This window comes from Primulina huaijiensis, chromosome 14 (assembly GCF_012295235.1).
Source record: "Primulina huaijiensis isolate GDHJ02 chromosome 14, ASM1229523v2, whole genome shotgun sequence".
In the NCBI taxonomy this organism is placed as follows: Eukaryota; Viridiplantae; Streptophyta; class Magnoliopsida; order Lamiales; family Gesneriaceae; genus Primulina; species Primulina huaijiensis.
In genome coordinates this window covers 6,623,346-6,638,522 of record NC_133319.1, presented here as the reverse complement: position 1 = coordinate 6,638,522, position 15,177 = coordinate 6,623,346, and the positions used below count along the sequence as shown (strand labels likewise).

General features: G+C 32.0%; 1 protein-coding gene and 1 non-coding gene across 2 annotated transcripts in view; one reads left to right on the top strand and one right to left on the bottom strand.

The window, feature by feature from the left end:
* The window catches only part of LOC140957942 (uncharacterized), a 13,352-nt gene extending 3,217 nt beyond the window's left edge, over nucleotides 1-10,135 (bottom strand). The window contains exons 1-9 of the mRNA XM_073415363.1: nucleotides 10,045-10,135; nucleotides 6,004-6,078; nucleotides 5,275-5,529; nucleotides 4,223-5,181; nucleotides 3,935-4,048; nucleotides 3,680-3,769; nucleotides 2,973-3,232; nucleotides 2,349-2,402; nucleotides 1,333-1,970 (exon numbers count right to left, since the gene is read on the bottom strand). Coding sequence (XP_073271464.1) covers nucleotides 1,333-1,970; nucleotides 2,349-2,402; nucleotides 2,973-3,232; nucleotides 3,680-3,769; nucleotides 3,935-4,048; nucleotides 4,223-5,181; nucleotides 5,275-5,529; nucleotides 6,004-6,078; nucleotides 10,045-10,135 — 2,536 coding nt within the window. The remainder of the gene's footprint in view (nucleotides 1-1,332; nucleotides 1,971-2,348; nucleotides 2,403-2,972; nucleotides 3,233-3,679; nucleotides 3,770-3,934; nucleotides 4,049-4,222; nucleotides 5,182-5,274; nucleotides 5,530-6,003; nucleotides 6,079-10,044) is intronic.
* On the top strand, nucleotides 5,580-5,690 carry LOC140958140 (small nucleolar RNA R71). Its single transcript, XR_012171736.1, has one exon. It is a non-coding gene; the product is annotated as a small nucleolar RNA R71 (small nucleolar RNA).
* Nucleotides 10,136-15,177: the final 5,042 nt, after the last annotated feature.

The following is a 15,177-nucleotide window of genomic DNA, read 5'->3' as shown; positions in this document are numbered from 1 at the left end:
AAATTATTATTATTAAAAGAAAATAAAAATGACATAGATTAAAACACATATATACAACGTAGTTTTGATTGTGGCTCACAATTTCCTCTGATTTTACGTTCTGTAACGGCTTCAACGCCTTCTATGAGTCGAGGATATGCTTCCCATCCAATTTTCTTATAAATTGGCAAACAGGGTCTTTTAACGTCAGATTCCCGAGACGAAATTGTATATATATATTTACTTATCTAAACAGATATGCGTTACTACAGTAGGATCTTTATAAGGCTGATTCCACCGTCCATATTGATATTCCTCATGTTGAAATTGCCACCATAGTTTAAGAAGTTCATTTTGCACGTACCCACTAGAATGCGTATCAAGAACCTCTAGAAAATTATCCAAAGGCTCTTTACTCAGACCATTCTTAATGAATAAAATTTTATCTTCTCTATTCATTGATGTCATTCCAACATTTTTGCATTTCCCTTTACAAGTCCACCTTGCACATTTATGACATCCACCTATACGTTTAGCTCTTCGCTTCTTGGCATATGTGCTTTTACCAAATCCTGGCATATGTCTTATTATTATTTCACTTGCTTCCCCAACCAATCGGACTTTTGCTTCAATTATCAACCGGATATCATTCGGTATGCCATATGACATCATCAACCTTAGTCGCTCACATCTAGCTTTATAAATTTTTTTCAACGCATTATCAGGTAAACAAGCAAAATATTTACGAAGATTCACAATACAAGCATCATTATTATTATTATTATTATATATTTCAATTATTTTGGGAAAACTGAAAAAACCGACTTAGATAGTCACGGAGTACCGTTATCCGCCACTTAACCGGGAAATGAACTAGAATCTGCAAAAACAAAATGAAAATATCAAACAACTATTGTGGATCATATAAAGGCATAAAATCATCATTAAGAATTTCATTTTCTATAAAAGGCTTAAGTCTTTGCCCATTAACTTTAAACACGTCATTATTTTTAGGATTTTCAATATCAACAGCACCATGAGGATAAACAAATTTAACTATAAATGGTCCTGACCATCTCGATCTTAGTTTTCCTGGAAATAAATGCAAACGAGAATTATAAAGTAAAACTTTTTGTCCAATTTCAAATGACTTTCTCATAATATTTTTATCATGAAAGGCTTTAGTTTTATCTTTATAAATCTTTGAATTTTCATATGCATCATTTCTTAATTCTTCAAGTTCATTTAATTGCAATTTTCTTAATTTAGATGCATCATCTAAATTAATATTAAATGCTTTAATTGCCCAATAAGCTTTATGTTCAAGTTCAACCGGTAAATGACAATGCTTACCAAAAACTAACCTATATGGTGACATCCCTAATGATGTCTTAAATGCAGTTCTATATGCCCATAATGCATCAGTTAATCTTAAAGACCAATCTTTTCGATTTGGATTAACTGTTTTTTCTAAAATTTGTTTTATTTCTCTATTTGCAAGTTCAACTTGACCATTACTTTGAGGATGATATGGGGTAGAAACTTTATGTGTAATGCCATATTTTCTTAACAAAGAAGAAAATGATTTATTTATAAAATGACTTCCCCCATCACTAATTATTGCTCTAGGTATTCCAAATCGACTAAAAATATTTTCTTTTAAAAATTTTATAACAACTTTATGATCATTAGTTCTACATGCAATTGCTTCAATCCATTTTGAAACATAATCAACAGCGACTAAAATGTACGTATATCCAAAAGATAATGGAAATGGACCCATAAAATCTATCCCCCAACTATCGAATATTTCAATAATTATGATTGGATTTAAAGGCATCATGTTTCGTTTTGAAATTGATCCCATCTTCTGACAGTTTTCACAAGATTTGCAAAATAAATGCGTATCTTTGAATAAAGAGGGCCAATAAAATCCACATTGTAAGATTTTTGCAGCTGTTTTATTGGATGAAAAATGACCTCCACATGCTTCAGAATGACAAAATTTAATAACATTACTTACTTCATTGTCGGGTATGCATCGTCGAAAAATTTGGTCAGGACAATACTTAAACAAGTAAGGATCATCCCAATAAAATTTTTTAACTTCTATCAAGAATTTATTCTTATCCTGTGAATTCCAATGAGAAGGCATTTTATTTGTCACAATAAAATTTACAATGTTAGCAAACCAGGGCATAATAGTAGCATAAAACAACTGATCATCTGGAAAATTTTCATTTATTGGTATTTCATTATGAGATGATTCAGTCATTATTCTAGATAAATGATCGGCTACGACATTTTCTTTTCCTTTTTTATCTTTAATTATAATATCAAATTCTTGTAACAATAAAATCCACCGTATTAATCTTGGCTTAGCATCTTGTTTATTTGATAAATATTTTACGGCAGAATGATCAGTGTACACAATAGTAGTAGAACCAATTAAATAAGATCGAAACTTATCTAATGCAAATACTACTGAAAGTAATTCTTTTTCAGTAGTTGAATAATTTATTTGGGCACTATTTAAGGTTCTACTAGCATAATAGATTGCATACGGTTTTCCTTCTTTTCTCTGTCCTAACACAGCTCCTATAGCATAATCACTTGCATCACACATTAATTCAAATGGTAAAGACCAATCTGGAGGTTGTAAAATAGGTGATGTAATTAAAAGATTAATTATTTTTTTAAAAGCATTTTCACATTTCTGAGTCCATTCAAATTGTGTATCTTTTGTTAAAAGATTCGAAATTGGTTTAGATATTATGCTGAAATTTTTTATAAACCTTCTATAAAAACCTGCATGACCCAAGAATGATCGAACTTCTTTGACCGTTTTTGGTGATGTTAAATTAGCAATAACATCAACTTTGGCTTTATCAACTTCAATTCCTTTTTCAGATATCACATGACCTAACACAATCCCAGATTTAACCATATAATGACATTTTTCCCAATTTAAAACAAGATTTTTTTCTTCACATCGTTTTAATACTTCTTCTAGGTTTTTAAGACAATTTTCAAATGAGTTTCCAAAAACAGTTATATCATCCATAAAAACTTCTACAAATTCTTCAATCATATCACTGAAAATACTTAACATGCATCTTTGAAAAGTAGCCGGAGCATTACATAAACCAAATGGCATTCTTTTAAATGCAAAAGTTCCGAAAGGACAAGTGAAAGTAGTTTTTTCTTGATCTTCTAATGATATAGGTATTTGATAATACCCCGAATACCCATCAAGAAAACAGTAATAAGAATTTCCTGCTACTTTTTCTAGAATTTGATCTAAAAATGGTAGTGGGAAATGATCTTTTCTAGTTGCATCATTTAATTTTCTATAATCAATACACATACGCCAACTAGATGGAATCCTAGCTTGTAATAACTCTCCCTTTTCATTTTTTATAACAGTGATGCCTGACTTTTTAGGTACTACTTGTGTTGGACTTACCCATTTACTATCTGAGATTGGATAGATAATTCCAGCGTCTAATAGTTTTAATACTTCATTCTTAACAACTTCCTTCATATGTGGATTTAACCTTCTTTGTGGTTGTTGATATGTTTTAGCATTTTCTTCCAAATGAATTTTATGTGTGCAAATTAAAGGATTTATACCTTTTATATCTTTCAAAGTCCATCCAATTGCATTTTTATATTTCTTAAGTAATTTAATTAAATCTTCTTCTTGATTTGGTAGAAGAGTGGAAGAAATTACAACAGGAAATGTTTTATTTTCACCAAGAAATACATATTTCAATTCGAATGGTAAAACTTTTAATTCAAGTTTTGTATTATCATCTTTTTTAAAATTATTTTCAGACTCAAAACTTTCTATTGAAAAAACTTCAGATTGTTGATTTAAGTTTTCTTCTTGTATATTTTCTTCCATAATTGTTTCAATTTCATTATCATATTCATTTTCATTAATACTTGGTTGTTTACATAAATTGAACACATTAAGTTCTAGAGTCATATTTCCAAAAGACAATTTCATTATTCCATTTCGACAATTAATTAAAGCATTTGAAGTTGCTAGAAATGGTCGTCCCAATATTACTGGAATTTCATTATGTACTTCTATTGGTTGTGTATCCAAAACAATAAAATCTACAGGATATATGAATTTATCAACTTGAACCAACACATCTTCTACAATACCTCTAGGTATTTTGATTGACCTATCCGCCAGTAAGAGAGTAACAGAAGTGGGTTTTAATTCTCCTAAATTAAGTTTTTCATAAACTGAATAAGGAAGTAAATTCACACTTGCTCCCAAATCTAACAAAGCTTTTTTAATTTTATTTTCTCCAATAATACATGAAATTGTTGGACAACCAGGATCTTTATATTTTAAACTAGAATTATTTTGAAGAATAGAACTTACTTGTTCAGCCAAGAATGCTTTCTTCTTCACATGCAATTTTCTCTTCACAGTACATAAGTCTTTTAAAAATTTTGCATATGAAGGTACTTGTTTAATAGCATCTAATAATGGAATATTTATCTTTACTTGTTTAAAAACTTCATAGATATCAGAATCATTTTTTTGTTTTTTATGATTTGTTAATGCATGAGGAAATGGTGGAGGTTTATTTGATTCATTTACTATTTCAGATGATTTATCATTCAACATATTATTTTTAGAATTTAAGGTATCATCATTCTCAAAAGTATCAGGATTATCATCCTTACTCTTTGATTTTAAATGATCCTTGTTTTCATTACTATATGGATCATTAACTATTTTACCACTTCTAAGGGTAATAACAGATTTTATTTGATCAATTTTTTCATTTTTTAATTCTTGATTTTGATTTTTAGGATTAGGTTGAGGTTGAGATGGAAATTTTCCTTTTTCATGAATATTAAGTGCAGATGCAAATTTTGCAAGAGTTTCTTTCAAATCAGTCATAGATTGACTGTTTTGAATATTGATAGATTCTTGCTTTTGGATAAATGCATGAATTACATCTTCAAAGTTTTTTCTTGGAGGTGTAACATAAGGAATATAACCTTGATGATTTTGGTTATTTTGAAAATATTGTTGTGAGGGTTGTGCATTATTATCATTCCTCCAACTAAAATTAGGATGATTTTTCCATCCAGGATTATATGATGTTGAAAAAGGATCTAGTATTGGTTTTTTATAATTGTTAACATAATTTGCTTGTTCATGGAGACATTCTTTAAATGAAGGTAATGTTGGACAATCTTTTGTAGCATGATCATGTGTATCACATATATGACAAACAATTTCTTGAATACTTTTTAATTGACCACTCTTTTTCATTTCTAATGACTCAATTTTTCTTGCTAAAGATGCAAGTTTAGCTTGAATATCTATATCATCTTTAAGATTATAGATACCACCCCCATTTGTTGAATTATTGATTTTAGTTGTTGGTGGTTCTATTGTGCCTATATTATCCCAATTTTGAGCATTTTCTGCTAATGAATCCAAATACTCCATAGCTTCATTTGGGTTTTTATCTTCAAAAGTTCCATTACACATGAATTCTATCATTTGCCTATCTTTAGGTATTAGACCTTCATAAAAGTGAGAAACTATTCTCCATGTTTCAAAACCATGATGTGGGCATGTATTAAGTAATTCTTTATATCTATCCCAACATTGATAAAATGTTTCTCCTTGTTTTTGAGAAAAAGTAGTAATTTGTCTTTTAAAAGAGTTTGTTCTATGGGAAGGAAAAAACTTTTTGAGAAATTGTTGTTGCATTTCTTCCCATGATCTTATTGAACTTGATCTCAAATTTTGTAGCCATGTTTTAGCTTTATCTTTTAAAGAAAAAGGGAAAAGCTTTAATCGAACTATATCCATGCTACAATTTTGATCATTATAAGTGTTACAAACTTCCTCAAATTCTCTTAGATGTAAATATGGATTTTCAGAATCTAAGCCATGAAAATTTGGTAAAAGTTGAATAATTTGAGGTTTAAAGTTGAAATTAGATGCATCAGGAGGAAAAACTAAACAAGATGGGGCACTAGTTCTAATAGGGTTCATATGGTGCCTAAGTGTTCTTAATTGATCATGTTCTTGATTATTATTATTATTATTGTTATTATTGTTATCATTATCTTGATTATTTGAATTATCATCCATGTTTAAATTATTTTCAGATACTCGAATAAGTCTACCACTTTTTTTCGACTCCAAATACTCATAAAAAAAACAACACAATACTTATAAATAAAACATAATTAACAAATATAAACTTAATTTATACCTCCCCGGCAACGGCGCCAAAAACTTGCTACTACTTAAATTATAATTCACCCAAGTGTAGGTTGTCTGCAAGTAATATATTTCGTAAGTACGAGATCGATCCACAGAGAGGTTATTTTAAGTTTAAATTTATTAATTTATAGATTACCAAATGCAAGAACGAAGTTTACAAATTATAAATTTTGTCAAGGCTCGAGGATTTATTCTTGGTTTATGCAATATTGTTTAACTAAAAGTAAAACAAAGGAAACCACCATAAATAATGGTTCCAAGAAAATAAAAATATTTAAACACACACCTAATATAATATAGTTCCCACTATAGAAAATACCGAATTCACCGATATTTTATATATGGTACCTATGATTATATATATAACTATATAAATATATAACTGCATAAAATAAATGTTAAATTAAATCATTATATTTCATTTAGAACAACCGGCAGAGCCACGCTATTGCCTAAATGAAATATATGATTTAATAAGTTAGTTGCGGGAAAGTAAAAGTTAGTTGCGATAAAGTAAAAGTTAGATGCGGAAAGTAAAAGTTAGTTGCGATAAAGTAAATGTTAGATGCGGAAAGTAAAAGTTAGTTGCGATAAAGTAAATGTTAGATGCGGAAAGTAAAAGTTAGTTGCGATAAAGTAAATGTTAGATGCGGAAAGTAAAAGTTAGTTGCGATAAAGTAAATGTTAGATGCGGAAAGTAAAAGTTAGTTGCGATAAAGTAAATGTTAGATGCGGAAAGTAAAAGTTAGTTGCGATAAAGTAAATGTTAGATGCGGAAAGTAAAAGTTAGTTGCGATAAAGTAAATGTTAGATTGTTAGATATCATAATATTTCATTTAGAACAACCGGCAGAGCCACGCTATCGTCTAAATGAAATATATGATATAATTATATATATATATATATATATATATATGTATAATATAACAATAATAATTGATGAAATATTTATTGTATCAAAATTAAACAACAAATCAAGATAACCACTTAAATGGTATCAAGCATTTGATGTAAATTGATAACAACAAATAATTCATTTTTATACCTACAATAAAAAGAAATTAGCAAAATGAAAAGAAATAAAGAAAGAATATACAAAATATAAACAATCTTACTTCACCAAGAATTCATCCTCTTCACCTTGACATAATAGATTTAGCTTTCCATGAACTTACTTTTGATCAACACTAAAAACATCACTCATAATTTGGAAAATGAAAAATATATTGGAACTTAGAACTTTTATACACACTCACACTATATTTTACAATGAGATAGAATGATTCTCAAGCTAGCACAAGGCCTCTATTTATAGGCCAAATGAGAGAAAGGGTCAAAAATTCTATTAATGCAATGTAGTTGTAATAGTAGTCTTTGTCTCCTCCAACTTCAATTTCATGCCTCTTCTTTCAATGCTTTGTTCCACGACTTTAATCACCGAATTTGACTCAGCTCAAAACAGCAAACATGTGGAGAATTGTCTGTAGATGAATTTGGCCACTTGGTTTACCTCATTTGGTTAAATATTGAAATAGTTATGATTTTTTTACTATATGATGGTCATGGTGAAAGTAAATTTGTCCTCGTTTTGATATTTTAACAATTTGATCATCTTAACCAACTTTTTAGGCAATTATGTTTTCTGCAAAGTTGTAGATAATTTTTCAAGGATTTCAAAAATATTTGAATCACCTCCATTTGAATTTTCTAGCTTGAGTTATCATTATTTTACCAACACGTAGAAAACCTGAAAATAAAACATATTTAGTAAGACATTTAAATATAAACACACAATACTAAAATAACATAATTTTATAATTTTAATGAAACTTAAATTTTAAAATATAGGTTTTAACATATAATAAATTATTAATTTTAAGTTTCATCAGTGACCCATACCATCACAGTTGTAGCATTTTCCGGAGAACTTTTTCTTCAAAATGCCTCCCTTGGGTTCCATGTTCAATGTAGAACCCGTAAATTAGACTACGTATAAGTCATGCATAATTCCTAGTATTTAAATTAAAATGATTTTTATGCATGAGGATTTAAATTCTTTTCTCTTAATTTAATTATTTTACGCAGTAGTTTAATTACTATCTTTTCAGTTAAATAAGTGAGGCCGGACAGGAGTTGGAGTTTTTAAGATAAAATTTAATGATAAGAAAATATTTTTAAATTTAATTTAAGTCAAAGAATAATTTATTTTAATGTAATAGAAAGTTTAAGAATTTAATTAATTAATTAGAGATAAGTAGTAAATAAATTCTTTTATGTCCAATAATTTAATTAAAAGCCTAAAATAAAATATGTGACCAATTGAGATAAGTTAATCTAGGCTTATTTTATTTGATAAATTATAACTTAACATGTTAATAATTTAAATTAAAAATTACCCATGCATGCAAAATAATGTCTATCTTAAGTTAATTTATTAATTCACTAAAATATTTAATAGGTAGATAAAACACTAAAGATTTAAAATTCAATAATTAAGAAATATTTTCCCTCCATTTATCATGCAATTTTCGGCCACCATTAGAGGATTTAATATTTATTTGTCAACTCACCATTTTGATATCTTTCCCTATCCATTCATGGTAGATTAATTCCCACAATTTTAATCCTTCAATAATTAATAATTATGCAATTTTTCTACTTCATTTAACTAGATAAAAAAATCGGCCCCCTCATTTCTAGACTCAAAAATATTTGACAACTCTTTTCCCTTGATCCTTTCATTATCCATTTTTGGGGAGATAATTCCCTAAATTTTATTCACCACTAATTAATATTTAAGCAATATTTCTACCATGTTAGCTAGCAATTTTCGGCCCCTCATTTAAAAGATTTCATTTAGTTTGACAACTCACTATTATTTGATATCATTCCTTAATCTTTTCTTGCAGATAATTCCCCACCTTTTTAATCATCAATAATTAACAATTAAGCAAACTTTTCTACCTTATTTGACATAGAAAAAAATCGGCCTTGCACCCCACAAATTATCCCTCAAATCAAATCATATCATTCTCATTCCTTTTTCTCACAACTAAATAGATAGCAAGAATTATTCTCTCCTTTTATCTTGCAAACTTTCCCCTCATTCCTAGCTATTCTCTCCCTCTCCATTTTTCGAGAATTCATAGCATTTTCAGAGAAAAAAAATCGAGAGTGAGCTAGGGAAAAACAAGAGAGAAAATCGTGTATAAACAAGAAAGCGAAGAATACTCCTCCTCCTCCGCCCCGCGTCGTCGTTTCGTTTGTTTTTATTTCAAAACAAATCCAAGGCATGTATATATTATTTCTTTGCTCTTCAATGAAGTCATAATATGATTTTTAAACATCGCATGTCCATGATTTTCATGAGGAAACCGAAATATTACAGCAACTACACAAGAAAATTCTGCACAGATTTCGGCCTTCACTTGTGCACCTCACGGTTTTGATGTTTTTGTTGTTTCAGGAGGGTGGCTCGATCCTAGGCTCCCAAGGCTGCACCTAGACACGTACTAGGGTGTATTAGGATCATGTTGGTCCATTAGTTCAAGCCCCATGCACTCAAGAAAAGGAAAAATGACAGCAACTCTTCCTTGGTGTCACTTTGTGCTTCGTTTTCTGTTTTTGCTGTCAAGGGGGGGTGTTACTGATCTTGGCTGCCCTAGGGGCTATAGCCATGGTTAGAACATCTCCTTGTTATGTCTAAGACGAGATCAAGTCGGCCTTTCAAGGCTTGGTCCATGGTTGCATCGGTTTTCAAACAAAATAAGAACAGTCCCTTCGGTTTTGAAAATTCTGGTTGTTGTTGTCTGTGTTGTGTTTCGAATTTATGGTGCCAAGTGGATCGTGGTTGGCTTCTAGCCCATAGCCATGACTCATGCAACACCTTAGCATGTCTAGCATGGACCATGGTTAACCTCATAGCCATTGGATCCGGCGTTTGACAGCAAACAAGCAAGACACCCCGCATGCGCAGATTTGGTTCTCGGGTGGAACGTGTGGTTTGTTTCGGTTGTTGCTTGAATGGTGGCTGGCCTAGGGCCCTTAGCCATGGTTCAAGCCAACCCTTGGGATGTTGGGAAGAGGCTCTGGTCGGTGGTTCAAGCCCCAATGGCCAATAGTCTCGAAAACGAAGCATGGTAACGCAACAACGGCTGCTGTAATTTCTGGACAGCAAGTTGTGCTGCGGTTCAGAGGTGCATTTCGGGTTCTTGGTTGGCTTTTAGCCTATGGCCATGGACTGGACAGTACCTCATCAAGTTGGAAAGGTCATGTTTTTGGCCGTTTGTGATTCGGATCATTTTCGAGGTCGTACGAGAATTTACGGTGCAATGTGCCAAAGTGACTCTCGAAAGAGCGTTCCACGTTTTTGGCCTCCATTCACTAAATTTCGAGTACTGTAAATTTAGGAGCATTATTTCATCATTTTTAAGAGTATTTTAATCATGACTATACGTTGGTTCGGGTTGGCTCGGAGTCATGATTAAATACTAAGTCAGTGGGCGTAATTGTCTCGTTTTTGGATTCAATTACAAAGTTTGGTCAAGTAAATCATTTGCATATTTTTCATGACATAATTAGGTCGCAGCGAGCCTGGGAACGGTCCAACCCTTATGGTAAAATTTATACAGGATATTTAATTTTTGTATTTAATTATATTACGTGCAAAAATGTAAAATATTCATTTTCGAGAGTTATGTGATATTGCTTGGGGCCATTGTACTATCATGAGATTATTACTTCACCCGGTCACCAGTTACCGGTCAGTTCAATTGTGTACCACCCAGTATACTGTGGCATTAGTCTGATCAGACGATTAGTATTTCACCCGGTCGTCAGTTACCGGTCCCGTCGTCAGTTACCTGTCAGTTCAGTTCAGTTCAGTTCAGGGGCCACTAGCGTATACCGTAATCTCAACAGAAAATTATTACAACAGGGCTCTACGGAGCAAACATTTCACTTACTACATTCAGTTCAGTTCAGTTATGCACGTAATATTAATTATTCATGATGCGATTTTCAGTTCAGTTATGCACGTATTTCATTTACTCATGACATGATATTTTCACTTTGCATGCGATTTTATTATTATTACTTGTTATTTACGATATATGCATGCTGAGTCTTCAGACTCACTAGATTTGATTGTTGTAGGTACAGACGATGTCGGAACCGAGGGCGGGGACCAGTGAGCTAGCTTGGGTCGGGAGTAGTGGAACCCGAGGACCTCATTTTCAGCATTTACTATTTTTATGCTCAACATTTCTTTTTTTTTTTTCTCTCGTTGTTGGATTATTTTAAATTATTATTTTGCAAACAAACATTTACTTCCGCTGCTATTCTGAACATCAAACTTTATTTATTAGTTTATTTATTTTTCCGCAAATTTTCTAGCACGAATTTAGAGACCTCTACATTCATTCTTTTGTTGGAGGAGGAAAAGATTTTCTTTTTCGATCTTGGACCATGCTCGACAACATTTGTCTTAGCAGCAACAGGAGAAAACAATTGTCTTTCTGAACTCTTGTTGTCTTCCTCGATGCGAAGTCGAACAATGAGCTCTTCAACATTCATCTCCTTCCACTTGTGCTTCAAATAATTTTTGAAATCCTTTCAAGCTGGTGGTAGTTTTTCAATAATAGCAGCCACTTGGAATGATTCTCTCAAAGTCATCCCCTCACCGTGAATCTCGCGAAAAATCACTTGGAGTTCTTGAACTTGGCTGATAACCGGATTTGAATCCACCATTTTAAAGTCCAGAAAGCGGCCAACAAGAAACTTCCTGGCCCCGAAATTCTCGGTTTTGTACTTTCTGTCAAGAGATTGTCACAGATCTTTAGCCATTTTCTTTTCGCAAAACACGTTGTAGAGTGAATCGGGCAATCCGTTTAATACATAGTTTCAGCATAAGAAATCAGAATGATTTCATGCCTCCACCGTTGTTGCGTGTTTTCACTACCGCAAGTGTACGGTGTCAAGTTTTAGTACTGGTATGAGTACAGATATCGATCCCACGAAGAGTAATTATTTAAAACTGTATATTAAGTACCATAATTGACATAGTTCAATTTTATTTAGAAAAATCAAATAGATAGTTTGTAATCAATTCAAAGGAAATAATGAATCCTGTAATTCTTAGCACGCAATTGAAATTCAGTGGATAGATCAATCTAGAGGTATGATTTCGTCTGGTCTCTCCTATGCTATATTAAAATTGACTAACATATTATTAAAGTGCATCATGTTTACTAACCAATAACTCGCAATTTTCCTATTTCTTTTTTCAAGTGATAAATAGAACTGTATTATCTATTACTGATTTTAATATATCTATTCAAAATCACGTAAAATATAATATATGCAAACAAGGTTCTTTTTATGGATTCACAAGAGTTACACGTCTTTTGCACGTTATAAACATCTGACGATGTGATTTCACCTGTCCAAATTTCAATCCCCTCACTCGAGTGTTAGATCTTAATTACTTGATCAATCGAATTACGGCCAGTGATCCAAAAGCATTAAAGACAAGAAATCACAAATGAACACGATGAATTAATTCAATGAAAATTCAAAACGTCAATAACATAGGTTTGACCACGACTACGTCAATCTCTAGAAAATAAAATTAGTTCATACTCGAATATAAATCAATACAAAACCTGTTTGTGATCATTAAAAACGTAAAAGTAAAGAACCAAATTAGAAACGTGTTGAAGAGAGATGAAAGTGCGCGCCCCTGCTCCGCGCATATGCGCGGGTCTTTCTGTGCGTAGGGAAGTCTTCTCGAGCTCATATGCGCGCCTAGCTCCATGCATATGCGCGGAGTCCTCTGTTTTGCTATCTGAAATTCCTTTGCGCGCGCATATGCGTGGGTCCTTCTGTTTTGCTTTGTGTGTCGCATGTTTCTTGCGCGCATATGCGTGCCTCTGACTTGTGCATATGCGCAGGTCTCACTGCCATGCTCACAATTTTCTTCTAAGCGCCAATTTCGTCCCATTTTACGCCCATGTAGTAGCCTTACCTAGATTCCTGCAAACACACCAAAAATAACAAAAGACGCATAATTCTGCCCAAGAAACTAATAATCTATACGAATTATAAGGATAATTTAAGTGCACAAATTGCACTTATCAAATCTCTCCAAACTTGAACTTTTGCTAGTCCCGAGCAAAATAAAAGTAAAACTAGAAATCCAATCAACAAGTTAAGATAACGACTAAAAGTCATGGATATGCAACCATTGATCTTGAACTCCGACTAATCCTTTTTTATGTAATTCATAATCACTCAAGAGTCACGTGCGTATGTGATATGTCAACATTCATTTACCCAATAAAATGCTCAAATAAATTTACAACACCCACTAGCTTTATAAACTCAAGAGATCTTTAGTTCAGTTTAACCCACACTTCATTAACATACAAATTCACTTACACAGATCCCAAATGACTTTATTGGTAATTGTTTGGTTCAATATATTTTAAACAAAAGTATACCAAAAGATGATGTTACACAATGAGATGCTTACATGCAAATGATTAAAGTCCATACTTGCTAACAATGTCTCTCAGGTATCCATAGGCTTGACATGAACAATTTTTCTCAACTAGTATATTGGATAAACGTGACAAGGTTAATAGGTCTTGTAAGCTTGTAACGTTAGACTATGGCTCTTGGCTACAATAGAAGGTATGAAAATCAAAATTTTAGAGAAATAATCGAATTTTCATCATCTTCACTTTCATTTCATTCACCATCACTTTATTGTTTTCTTCCCAATCATATCCTCTATTTCCTATATTTTTCCTTTTCACCACTTTTTGATTCCTTCCTTTGATTGTCTTTCTTCTTTTTTTTTCTTTTTTTTTTGTCTCTTTTGAACTCTTTTTTGCACATTCAATTTTTTTCCTTTTCTTTTAAGGAGTACTTGAATCGTTACAACACCAATGAACTTATTTCTCTCAAAATTAGGTAGGGCAATAAGTGTATAAGCTTTATTAGGTAGTTGTTGTGGGATGTAGAATAGATACAAGTGGGGAACTAATTGTATGTCATTGACACACACCACTTGATTTTTAGTAGGCTCAAAATGGGACACTAGGGATATTTCATGTTGATTTGGTAGGCTCAAAGGCTCAAACGATTCCAAAGATTGACTAAATCATTCCTATGTCACATATTATCCGTATTTCGCCTCGAAAAGTGTTCAAGCCAGTTATAGATTTCTGTCAATCCATTAGTCAACTCGTACAAATCAATCACATGCATTTTTCAATAAAACGGATATATGAAATAGGTGCACAAAGAAAAATCAAGCATCTCCATCTACTCGAGGTTCAATGGGCTAACGAACGATAACAACAATGAAAACAGGCCCAAAGACATTGAGAAAGATTGTCTAGGTCATTTCTGTGTTTGCAAAGGTGTCAGTTAATGTCATGTGAGAAATACTAAAATTCAGCTCTCTATTGTCTATTTAGCACTGCAGGTGTGTAAATTGTATCTAACCATTGATAGTATCAACAAACATGACCGTGCAAAGATATTTGTGACTCCCAAGTTATCATGAATACCTATCAATGGTTAGATACAATTCTAGCATGACTCTTCCTAACAATTCTAGCAAGCAATTCTAGCCATGAATTAAATTTCGGCCACACAATGACGTAACCATGACTCTTCCTAACAATTCTAGCAAGCAATAAATAAATAAACGATTTTTTTTAACTAGACTCTTACAAACTACGAAAATTCTGGCTACTGTGCAGAAAATAACTAACAATGAATTAAATTCTCAAACAATCAATATGCAAGCAAATTGACCCCCCCCCCCAACCTTACAGTATGCATTGTCCTCAATGGATAAACATGAAAGAACGGAACAATCATACCTCCCACGACGAGCGTCAATGCTCGTC